The sequence below is a fragment of the Natator depressus genome, chromosome 4, assembly GCF_965152275.1.
Source record: "Natator depressus isolate rNatDep1 chromosome 4, rNatDep2.hap1, whole genome shotgun sequence".
Lineage (NCBI taxonomy): Eukaryota > Metazoa > Chordata > Testudines > Cheloniidae > Natator > Natator depressus.
In genome coordinates, this window is record NC_134237.1 from 74,883,352 (window position 1) to 74,896,304 (window position 12,953).

Here is a 12,953-nt window from a genome sequence, read left to right on the forward strand (position 1 = left end):
ATCACATCACTAACTGCTCTGGACTGCCTTTATAAATTGCACTTATGAAATTCATCCTGAAGCTAGCAGGCAGACATTCCTTATTACCATGGAAAAATGACCTTAAAATTGTTCTCTTAAAGCTGGACTGTGTACAGCTCTAACACAAGTGAGTGTGCAAGGGAGGAGCTGGGAAGGGCCCAAGGAAACACTTGCTCTTTGGCCAAGAGCCAAACACTGTAGATTTCTGTCTCCCTCACTTCAGGGAAAAGGAAGATCTGACCATGAAATCCTCTATGCCGATTGAATGACTTATAAATGAACAAGGTACATCATGGATAACAATTAGCACATGAGGGAAATTAATTTTTTGTGGAATTTGTGACCCCCCTATTACTGATAAATGGGACAGTACAATCCACTTCCTGATTAATGAACAATAATGTCAGGGAATAATTCTTTTGAGGAATTTCTTTCATCTGAGAACAAGCATCCAATAGTAGTAGTAATAGAACAGGTGCAGTGAATTCACCAAAGGCCACAGCGTAAGCAGAATTTGAACTTATCTCCTACGTTTTCCTTGATTTTGTATTTCCTCTTAGTTGATTTTTGAGGATTACCATTAGATATTTTTGTGTTTATGGTAGTGTCTTTTTAAAAGTAAGAAATAAATTAATCAGTTAAAATCTGAAGAGGTGAGTGGTGGGGAATCTTGTAAATTAGCACAGTTTGTAGATGCATTTTACCAGTGACTAGAGACTAATTTGCTCTAGAGTAAAGAAAATGACAGTTAGGGTTGTGAGAGATATATACAAAAGATGTTCCGACAATCTGTTTTCTTCAGAATAACCCTTGAACCTCACCTGAATAAGTCCATCTGGAAATCTTCAAGAACCTATAAAAATACAGATATTTTTATTTTCTTTAAAAAAGGCAAAACCTAGACACACTCCCATGTGGAAAGGATTCTGATTTGTAGAGCCCAAATAAAATGCCATTAAAAGCAGTGGAAAGATTCCCATTGATTTCATTGGGAGTTAGATCCAGGACTTTAATGCACCCTTCTAATAAAATTCTGTTACCAGTTTTTTTCTTGTGCCTATAACATAGTTTGTGCTGTTACTGAGCAACTATTTTCTAGGAACTAATGAGAGCTTTGCAATTAAAAAACAAACAAAACCTCCAAGAACTTAAGTCTTGTACACAACTGAACAGTTACAACAGCTCAGTTTTTTTCTATTAAAAAATATTGAGCTTTTTAACACTAGCTGTCATCAGACAGCAGAACCAAGATTTCAATTAAAGTAGGTCCATCCTACTTTCTGCTTAATTAAAATGACAAAAATGCTATATTTCATTGTTTCAGCACATCAGGGATAATGAGGCATGCTGGCGTGGAATTTGTAAAGTTCTTAAGGCTTTTAATAGAAAAGAAATTTATGCATAGAAGTGATTGTGAAATATTTTATTACTGTAGCTATAACTGAGAAGTAGTTGTGACAGCTAATCGTTATGACAGTAGTGTACCTTTAAACAGGGCACTGGGCCTCCATAAGTGAGACACTTAATTACAAACATGTACGTTATTTTTTTTCTTATCAAGAACTTTTGGGAAATGTTAAATGCATTTATGATTGATAGCACGACACAGAGTTTAAAGCCTACATTTAAAAAAATCCCCAAAACTGCTTAATCTTGTGCAATGCTATAATATCGCACCGGAGAATTGGAAGCATATAGCAGTAACAACTACTTCCAAAATAGTTATATTTATTAACTTAACTCAACTCAGCTGAACGATAAGAAAAAGCTTCTGAAAGGCACAATATACTTCTTGAGAATCAGTTTACAATACTGCTCTTCTTTTGGATTTGTAATCAATTACTAACAATGTAGTTTGTCAATATTTATTAATTGATACGCTGTTGCCTTTAAGTTAACTGTAAATATTTTTTTTAAAACCATCCTTCCAGTACTTATGGAAAAATAAGAGTAAACAGATGTGTGGCATTACAGGGGACGGATTAAAAACAAATAGATGTTTGAGATGTTGTCTTTGTTCCAGGCCTTCTTCTCCCCTCCCCCCACCCCCTCAAAACCGGTCTGTTGTTCATCTCCTAAACCATAAAATAATTAACCTTCCTCTGGAAAAAAAAAATGTTGTTTTTAAAGGAGAAGCTGAGAAATAAGACTTCCCTTTGAGGACATGGGGTATATACGATATGTTTGGATTAACTTGTGAAGGAATACTTTAATCAGGGCTGCAAATCAGATTTACTTGTCCTTTGCTCAATACACTGATACCAAGTAGAATATTGCATCAAATTCAAGATCTCTGTCCTCATTTTAAAAGCATTGAATGATCTGCACTTGGGGTACCTAAAAGATATATCAAGCTCTGGACAACTCCACTCCTTTGGCACGTTGCCTCAAGAGTAAAACTCATCAGTGAAGGAGGCAGATCTTTCTGTGTGCTGGCTTAGACACTGCAGAAATTCCAGTCTTAACAACCACCTCAGACGTCTTCACTTCATATTTTTTGTGCCTTCAGTCCTTAACCTCACCTTAACTAATAAACACCAGCACTTATTTTTAAATAATATTTTTTAAGAATTTTAAAAACCTAAACAATCTTTGCCCTGGCGAGAGGTGGGAAAAACAAAGAACCAGCTATGCACAGGACAGATGCTAGTCATATTGTTTTGAGGACAACTGGAAGGTGCTCGATATGGTGAAAGTTGTGGTAGTGAAATAGCTGGCAATTTTGTCTTCTATATTGGATCATTATACTTGGCAGAAGAAGAGCTGATAGAATATTCTTTGAGAAGAACGTTGTTCTTGTTTTAGTGAGTCTTAATTTTAAAATGAGTCAGCAAGAAAGAAAACAAGTGTATTTTTCCCCATTGTCCCTGGAGGAGCCTGCCAGGGGCTGTAAGAGTGCAGAAGTACAGGTGAAGAAACTCCCAGGATGCTGCACTGTATTGTTGCACAAACATGTTTCAAATTTAAATCATTAACTGAATGATTGGTTATATAAAGATCTAGTAAAGTCACTATATACTTGAGTGCTTCTTAGTTGCTAGTAAACACAGTCCTTTGTGGGAGGAAAGAGAGACCATGTAAACAAGCACTTCATGTCACCCTGTTGCTGCTAATGATAAGAATTATTTTATATACTTAGTGAATTTAATTGCCAAGCTAGAAAATAGACTACTAACATGCCTGGGAGTGTTGTTAAGATGCAGATTTTTTTTTTTCAGAAATGTGTTTGTCGCCTAGGGTTCACTTTGGCATGAATGGTTCCATGTGTATTAATCCAACTGCAAGCAAAGACCGAAATGGAGCACCACCAATTCTGGAAATACAGCTTACTGATGATATGGTTTGTTTCTTTGACGCAACAGTAGAGCTTAGGTAAAGTAAAAATTGAAGCATTTCTTCAGTGTTCAATCTGTGTTCTTTTTATAAAAATAAGGTTTTCACCATATAGTTGAGAAAAGATTATTTTGCATTTATATAGTGGTTTTCATCTGAGAATTTCAAAGCACTTCATAAAAATTAATTAAATATGCCTCCCAGCTTTAAGGAAGGTAAGTATACCTCATTAAAGCTCCCAATGTCCTTACTGGGTATGTAAGTAATTTTAATTACTTTGTGAATACATAACTGAGGTACAGAAAGTGACTTGCTTAAAGCCATCTAGAGAGTCAACAGAAGATTGGGATTCAAATCCATGACTCCTGATTCTGCTCCCTGCTCTAACAACTGAATGTGCCGCCTGTATTTTGCCCTTTAAACTCCCGCTTCTGCAATCAGATTTAGGCAGGTGGACTTCTGCTTCCGCATGGATCTGATTGCAAGGTGAGGGTCTGGGCCTTTAATGGTTACTGTATATTTCCTATACTTAGAAGTACATGGTAGGTTTTATCTTGTGCTTCAATATTTCAGAATCTATCTATCCCAAAAAAATGTAGGCAGGTATTTTTTAGCAGTGCTTGTGACACATGTTTTGGGGCATATTCCCAGCCATTGGCGCTGTTCTTCTCACCTGTGTGGAAGCTGTAGAGGAATAGCATCTTTGTGAGGTTTTTCTGTAAAGCACTGTGAAGCTTTCAGATGAAAGGCGCTGTATAAATTCAAGGTGATTTTAATATATGTATTTTCTATTCTAGAATAGGTCTTAAATATAAATATGTGTAAATCTGGGCTTTCTTGCATCTATTACTAATTTTGTGGGGGGTTTTCCTTTAATGCATGGATAAACTTTATTTTAACATGTAAATGTTTATCACAATAAGGTGCTGGTCTCCTTCTGAGCATTCACAGTGTAATGTGGTGTTGATATCTTAATCCAATAGCTTTTACTTCTGGACACTGAATTTTTTTATTTATTGTTTTATTTATTAATTCCATTCAGTATCAGCTGCCCTTTTTGTAAGTAAAACTTTAAAAAGGTATTTTTATTTTTATTTTTTTACACTTTGGCTAGAATGAAAAACAAAAATCCTGTCTCAGAACATCAGGAATATTTGCATTTGGAATGACACACAGTTTTTAAATGGTGCCATACAGATATGTTTGTTCATAAGAATGGTGGGCATTCATATCTGATTTAGGTCATGAATGAAAAGAATCTGATGGTTCCTCTATATCCCAAAACTGTTTTGGAGAACCTGTTCATGAAATAAATTGCACTTCTGCGAACTGTGTTTTGTGCTGGAGCTGCATGTTTCCATGAGAGATTTGGGGCAAATTTCCCTAATGCAGATATCTAATCTATCATTCATATTTCTCCCCTGTCACCACAGTATCTGAGCATAGACACTCAGTCTTTAATTTATTTATCCTCACAACACCCTGTGATGTGGGGCAGCACTAGTATCCCTGTTCTACAGGGGGGGAACTCAGACACCCAGAAAATAAGGGCTAGACTCACAAAGGGAGTTGAGCATTGTGACGCTGAGTGTTGCAGTGCCTAACTTTTAGGTGCCTAGCAAATCACAGGAATAACACTGCCATTCACAAAGCCTGAGTTAAGTGCTTGGGCTCTTCATACAATGAACGGGAGAGATAGGCACCTTAGACTGCCATTGACAAAAAACAGCACTCTAAGCGACTTCCTGCCTAAGCTAGTGAATGGGAGATGCCAGTGACATGGGTGTGTCCTAAGTTTCGCCCTTCTCACAGAGATAGTGCTCTTCTGCAGATTGTATTTAGGTGCCTATCTCTGCTTGTGATTCTCAGTTATGAAACCTCTTCTAGAGTTAGGTGCCTAAGACATTTCCTGCAAGAAGCTGGGGGAGGAAGAGCTCCCTCATAACCAGAGGTTAAGGTACTCACCTGGGATGTGGGTGATCCTCGGTTCAAGTCTCCCCTGTGCCTAATGAGGAGACGGGATTTGAACAGGGATCTGCCACTCTCAGAGGAGTGTCCTAAACACTTAGCTGTAGGATATTCTGATGTATGTCTCCCTCAGTCTTGCCTGGAGGTGCTGTTCCACTTGTAAATAAATAAATATTAATTGGGCCAGAGAGAGAATGAGAATGACTCTGTTGCCTGGTGCTTAGGACACTCACCTAGGAGGTGAGAGAGACAGGGTCCAGTCCTCTTACTCCAGTTACTTTCTTTTATGATTTATCCACAATGGAACAGCTTCACTGGGAAAGACTGAGGGAGCCCTATCTCAGAATATCCCATGCACAATGCCCCTGAGAGGTGGCAGATCCCTGTTCCAATCCTCTTCAGGCAGAGGAGGGACTTGAACTGGTGTCTCCCACAACCCAGTGGTGAGTCAGTTAGGTGAGCACTCTAATCACTGGGCTAAAAGTTATGAGAGAGCACCTCCTCTTTTACTTCTCTTCCCCCCCCTTCCCCCCCCCCATGTTTTGTGAGGAGTTAGGTGGCCTCTAAACATGCCTACTGGATCGAGGCCCACATGTCAGTTAGGTAGATGAACAACTGTCTTCCCCTGGTTTGTGAATCATTTGGGGTTCAGGCAGGAGATAGGTGCCGGGATGCCTAGAGGCAGCAGTATATATGCTCAGAGGCAAAAGCTTAGGCACCTAGGGAACTTTTTACTGTAAAAGCTTAGGTGTAGAGCGAGTTCAGGTTTCCCCAGGGTTAGGCTGCGACTGAGAAAGAGTATCTTTATGAATCTTGCTTAAAGGGTTTTGCCACACAGGAAGTTTGTGGTATAGAAAGGGATTGAAACCAAGTCCCAGGCTTGTGCCCTATCCACTGGACCATCCTCCCCTATAGTTAGTTACAACTGAGAGTCTCTGCTTAGGAAATGCATTTAACACTGTAAATGCTTGGCACAGACTGATAATTATTCTTAGAGCTGACCTGAACAAGATGGGATGCTTGCCTATGCACATGGCCTGGCACTAGTGTATTCTATGTATGTGTTATTAAACCACCATATTTTTTAAAAAGGGTAAGACTTCTGTGTTTTTCTATGCATGTCACGAGTATCTGCGTGGCTTTTTGATCTCTGTGTAATGTGCTAGGGCACTCATAAATACTACACATTGTGTAAGTACTGTCTAGTTACAATGAAAGATAGATTATTTTGTCTTGTCTTGCAGGAATGCTGCTGAAAGTGAACAGAAAGTAAGAATGATGGAAGACTTAGATGTATGCTCTCCAAAATTTAGTTTCTTAAGAGCAGAAAGTGAGATTAAGCAGCAGAAAGGTCGCATGTTATGTGATGTGTTGTTGGATCAGGCAGTGTTACCTGGAGTGGGAAATATCATAAAAAATGAAGCACTCTTTGACAGTGGTCTCCATCCAGCTGTTAAAGTAGGTGAAATATTTTCATGGATTCCCTTCTGTACCAATTGCAAGCAGCTATTAAGACCATAAACATGTATCTACAAGATATTTTGGTCTAGTTTAGATTTTTGTAGGGAGGAGCTTGTAAGGTCTTAATAATCTTCTACGCCCTCCATTTCCCCTAATTAATGCCACCCTGGATTCCAGTGATCTCCCAGACTCTGTCATGCTTGACCATCCTGCCCTAGGAGGGTTAGTGTGGCACTCTGGAGCCTGTCAGCACTGCTCATGGGTTGGATGGGAGAGTTGCTGCAGCAGACATGCTATCTCTTCAACTCACATCCCTTCTTGACCAGAAATTAATTTAATTTTCAAACTTTGACCTGCTGTCTTGAATCATGTTGTGCTACTATGAAATTGCCATGCCAGCCCATTATAAAATAGATTGTTCTCATTTTGCTTGATAAATTCCAACACAAAAATCTCTGTGGACTCTAGATAGTTTAAATTACAACATTTTCTTCATCATATTCAGTTACTTTAGTCCCTCAGACTCTGCTCTCAAGCTTTTCCCATGCAGTGCATTCACCATACCTCATGAGACTCTATCTGATTTGAGGCTCCAGACCTTCCTCAGACTGTGTAGGCCTTGTCTTTCATGACAGGTGTGAATAAATATCCTCAAAACAATCTAAGACCACCTGGATTCTTAGCTAAAACAAGGTTGATCAGAGTGAGTGAGAGAAAATTGTGATAACTCAATGGAATGAAAACGTATCTAGCCTTAGACTGTATGAAAGCTAATTTAGGTGAGTTACAAATTTAGGCCTTGATCCTACAAAACGAACTCCTGAAGCTAGTGAGGGGATCTCTCGTTCTCTTCGCAGGACTTGGGCCTTTTTGGTTAAAGACTTAAGTATTCCTGTAGGAATGGGCTTTAGGCCTTGTCTACACTGGGAAACATTACCCCAAAATTCCCACTGGTTCTGTCACTGGCTCATCTCAACCAAGGTTAAAACCAGTGGGAACAAGTCTCCAGAAGTTGGGATCAATTTACCACTGTTTCAGTTAGAGCAAATTTAACTAAAATGGTGGTTAAAAACTGTTTAGCTACCAGAGCCTTGTCTACACTCCAGCTCCCATTGGTTTTAACACTGGTTCAACTGAACTGGTGGGGGGAATGTTTTCATATGCTTCCCCAGTGTAGACACAGCTCTAGAGTTCAGGTATTCCTGTCCATTTTTCAGGTACTTTTGTTCACTCCATTGTTAGTTTTGCTCAGGGTTTGAGCCTTGGTGCCCCATGCAGCTTCCACATGATAACTCTGTTCACCAGCTAATGACAGTCACATTCAGAATTGGAAACCCTTTGCCCCTCTCTTCACTTGCTCCCTATGGGTACATCTATACAGGGATAAAAAACCTGTGGCATGGCCATGGCTGGCCTGGATCAGCTGACCGAGGCTAGCGGGGCTCCAGCTCCAGGGCTGAAAAATCGCTATGTAGACTGTCTGGCTTGGGCTGGAGCCTGAGTTCTGAGACCCTCCACGCTCATAGGGTCCAGCCCAAGCCAGACAGTCTAAATAGCGATTTTTCAGCCCTGGAGCCGGAGCCCCGCTAGCCTCAGTCAGCTGACCCAGGCCTCCCATGTGTGGTTTTTTTGTTTTTTTTTAATCTCTCTGTAGTCCCAACCTAAGTTACAGGGGAAACAGAAGTGCTGTGGGGTGTGTCCTGGGAGTTAATAAATCTGGGCTCTGGGGGAGAAGTGCATTTCAAAGTTCAGCAACCCATAACAGAAAATGTGTGGCTCTAGGCACACTCCTGATTAAACTGAGGAGCCTTTAACTCAAGTGTGTCCGCAGAGATATGCACTGTTGTTGTAGCTGCGTTGGTCCTGGGATATTAGAGAGACAAAGTGGGTGAGATAATATCTTTTATTGGACCAACTTCTGTTGGTGAGAGAGAAATTTTCAAGCTTACACAGAGCTCTTCTTCAGGTCTGGGAAATGTACTCCGTGGGGAAATGTACTCCGTGTCACAGCGGAGTACAAGGTAAACAGATTGTTTAGCATGAGTAGTTAACATGCAGTTCAAGGCACCTTTCAAAGTGAAGTGGCCTGATTACACTTCTCCTAGCCATAGAAGGGGGGGGGGGGAAGCTTATGGGGGAGGGGGAAGGTTTAAATGGGTTACAGATTGTTGTAATAAGCCATAAATCCGGTGTCTCGATTCAGTCCATGATTTTTAGTATCTAGCAAGTTATGAATTTAAGGTGCCAGGCTTGTCTTTTGAAGTTGTCTTGCGGGATTCCTTTGAGGATGAGGACCGAGAGGACATATGTAGAGTAATCGCCTTGTCAAAAGTGTTCACCCACAGGTGATACGATGTTTTTGTCTTTTATCATTTTTCTGTGTGAGTTCATTTGAGAGCATAGTGATTGTCTCACCACATAGTTGTTATTGGGGCATTTAGTGTACTGGATGAGGTACACCACATGTAGTGATAGGCACAAGTAGCACCCGTGGATCTTGAAGTGTGTGTTGTGGGGGTGCTGATCATCATAGCAGTGGAGATAGATCTACAGGTTTTGCATCTGTTGTTCTGGCAGCATCTGGTGCCACTTTGTTTGGTGTGTCCTGGTCTGTAGGGAGCTTGCTTCTAATTATGAGGCTGGAGAGACTGGGGGGTTGTTTGAAGGCCAGAAGTGGGAGTTCAGAAAATATTTCATTGAAAATGGAGTCCCCATCAAGTATGGCTTGTAATTGTCTGATGATACCCCATAAGGGTTCTAGTGTGGGGTGGTAGGTGATAACTAAGGCTACGATTTAGTCACAGGTATTTTTAGTAAAAACCATGGACAGGTTATGGGCAATAAACAAAAATTCATGGCTGTGACATATACGTGACTTTAGTACAAATACCCAACTAAATCTTGGGGGCTGCTGCTGAGGGGGAGCGTGGATTGGGGGGCCGCTGCTGTGGTCTGCCTGCTGCTGGGGGGGCCGGGGCCAGTGGCTGCTCCGGCCACCCCGGGGACCGCTGCCCACCCGAGCAGTGGCCAGTGTGGCTGGCTGCGGGGCCACTCCAGCAGCAGCCGGTGTGGCTGTTCCCAGGGCCACCTGAACAGCTGGCCGTAGAGCCAGCTGCTTGGGCAGCCCTGGGGTCAGCCACACTGGCTGCTGCCGAAGTCATGGAGGTCACCAAAAGTCACGGAATCCGTGATTTCCATGACCTCTGTGACAGATCCGGAGCCCTAGTGATAACTAGAGGTATGCAGTTGGAAGGGGTTTTATTTCCATATTGAAGCAGGTGGCGGAGATGTCAGATACGAGAATTAAATTCTCTAATACAGGATTCTAAATCATTGAGGTGTTGGTGTTAACCTATAAACTCCAGCAAGAAACCAAGAGGCAGCAAGTGCAGATTACCACATGAAACTGAAACCCATACTGGGGACCATTAGGTCAACACTGAAGTAAAACACTGACAAATTGTAGCTGTTTTGGGGGCAGCAGCACAAAGTCAGACACTGTAGAATAGTAAATAAGCATATTTGTGTATGTAAATATACAGCAGAGGAAGCAAAAAAGTATGAGAATATATGAGACCAAGTAGCTGTGTAATACCATGTTTGTTGGGGGTATCCATAGAGACACTCTAATTATAAATCTCTTTACTGTAGTTGCTCCAATGTATTATAGTTGTATAAATCTATTTTTTTAAACATTTTTGCCTTTTTCACAGGCTTGTCAATTGACAGATGAACAGACACATCACTTGGTGAAAATGACCCTTGATTTTACTCTTCTCTTTTATAAGGTGAGGGCGATAACTTCTAAGAGAGAAAATGCACTGAAACTTTGCACCAAAATGTGTAAGCTGTATGTAGCCATCTAGTGGAAACAGTAAAAAGATGCAATAAGTCATCATGCTGGAAGTGGGAAGGACTTTTTGGTTCAGGCACTATTAACTGTTTGAGAAAAAGCAAGCAAATAATGTGAGGTATTTTGGTGGTTGCAATGGGGGAGGTTTAGATTGGATATTAGGAAAAACTTTTTCACTAAGAGGGTGGTGAAACACTGGAATGCGTTACCTAGGGAGGTGGTAGAATCTCCTTCCTTAGAGGTTTTTAAGGTCAGGCTTGACAAAGCCCTGGCTGGGATGATTTAACTGGGAATTGGTCCTGCTTCGAGCAGGGGGTTGGACTAGATGACCTTCTGGGGTCCCTTCCAACCCTGATATTCTATGATTCTATGATATTTGAGGGTAATTGGATCCTCACTGCTTTGTTCATAAAGTTTGAAATAAGATGTGTGGTGTTATTTAAATACAAAGAGTAGATTTGACCTAGCTTTTTAGATTTTGAACTTACATTTTGTAGAAATTCACCAAGGCAGTCTTCTCATTCACCCAGGGATGAGTGGGGCTTTAAAACCCTGAATCCATTGAAGCCAGCAAGAGAGAGGTAGTCTTGTGGTTAAGACACAGAACTGGGAGCTAGGAGATGTGGATTCTGTTCCTAGCTGTGCCAGTGATTTTTAGCATGACATTGGCCAAGTAGCTTACCCTTTCTGTGGCTTGGTTTCTCAATCTTTAAAATGGGTGTAATATTCTGCATTTATACAGCATTTGCTGTTGAAGGACCTCAAAGAGCTTTTAAAGAATGAAGTAAGCCCCTAAATCCTCTCTAAGATAGCTCCTGAGCTAACCCATTTTGCAGTGTTGTTAGTAAGAGTAGTAACATTTCATCATTGTTTCTAAAATGGTAAATACTGTGGTGTATACAAATTCCAGTTAAACTTTACATGATGCAAATATTTTGGGTCTTGTTTTGTGAACACAAACATTATTGGGCATTCTTAAAACCATTACTGAAATAGGAAGGAATGCAAGTATTTAAACAAATGTTACAAATTACAGAAAGAACTGGCTGGTAATGAGAACATAACTCTAAATGTGGAACAGAAATCCAAGAAAAATTGAATTATGAATATTTGAATGAAGTGGTATTCATATTTGAATCTGATGCAAAGACAATCGAAGAGTATTATCTGTGTAATTTTTTTAGCTGCAAAGTTGTCAGTTTGTGTGTGCGCTCTCTCTCTCTCTCTCTTTATATTGGAAGATACAGAAGTCTTGGATTGGATCAAATCTCTTTCTAATCTCATTATAAAAATGTTCTATTTCAGTGCCGCAAAACAGGATCAGCCCTCTACAAACATTACAAGGTGTACAAACGCCCTAACTGTGGTCAGTGCAGTGGAAAGATCACGGTTTGTCGTTTAGGAGAGAATAACAGGATGACATATTTCTGTCCTCAGTGTCAAAAGGATAAACCTCAGCTTGTTGATGTTAGGTATGGCATTTGCTTTATAACTCTTTAAAGTGTGGCCCTACTCTGAAAAGTGCTGAATAGAACTGCTCCCTGTGTGTATTCAAAACTCTGTATGCTGCCTTTACTGACAAAAAGGGGCTTTTATTGTTTTTTTTCTTGTGAGCACAGCAGCGCTAGCTCAGCTAAGAGAGTGAGCTAAATTCAATTCCTATTTGTACATCAGCATTGTTGTTGACTAAATTCCACAGCGTTTCAGTTATTGGCTAAATTGCAATTCGAAATACCCTATTCAAACCTTTTTAAATTATTTGAACCATCAATTGTTAGCCTACATAATGTGAATTTACATAACTATGTGAATATATAAGTTATCGTTACTCTCGCTCTAGTTGTCCATCAATCATCTTTTACTCATTTGTGTCATCTTATCTTAAATTAGATCCAGATCCTACAAATACATAAGCAGGTGCTTAACTTTATACCTATAAGTCCTGTTGATCCCGCTGGGGTTACTTGTGTAAAGCTAAGCACTTCAGTAAGTCTTTGTCGATCAGGATCTTAGATCATAAAATCTTCAGGACAGGGACCATGCTTTTCTATATACAATGCCTAGTACATTGGGGCCCTGGTCCTGACTGAGTCCTTTGGACACTACCACAGCACAAATAACTAATAATCCATTGAAGGGAATGGGACTTCCCAAATGTCACTGAGAACAGATTTTGAAGTCAGTAAGGTTTCACGGTTTGGCTTACAAAATCCTTAACTAGTGCTGATGTATATGAAAGAAAGAACCCTACTTGACTCTGACCCCAGGTGACTGGGGTCACAGTTAAGGGGAAAATAGTTTTACTTCTAAACTAAGC

The 12,953-nt window shown here is 40.3% G+C and overlaps 1 protein-coding gene across 1 annotated transcript in view; it reads left to right on the forward strand.

Moving 5' to 3' along the window:
* Positions 1–12,953, forward strand: part of NEIL3 (nei like DNA glycosylase 3) — a 36,422-nt gene that overhangs the window by 9,280 nt on the left and 14,189 nt on the right. Inside the window, exons 3-6 of the mRNA XM_074950071.1 lie at positions 3,259–3,393; positions 6,567–6,780; positions 10,497–10,571; positions 11,942–12,108. Coding sequence (XP_074806172.1) covers positions 3,259–3,393; positions 6,567–6,780; positions 10,497–10,571; positions 11,942–12,108 — 591 coding nt within the window. The remainder of the gene's footprint in view (positions 1–3,258; positions 3,394–6,566; positions 6,781–10,496; positions 10,572–11,941; positions 12,109–12,953) is intronic.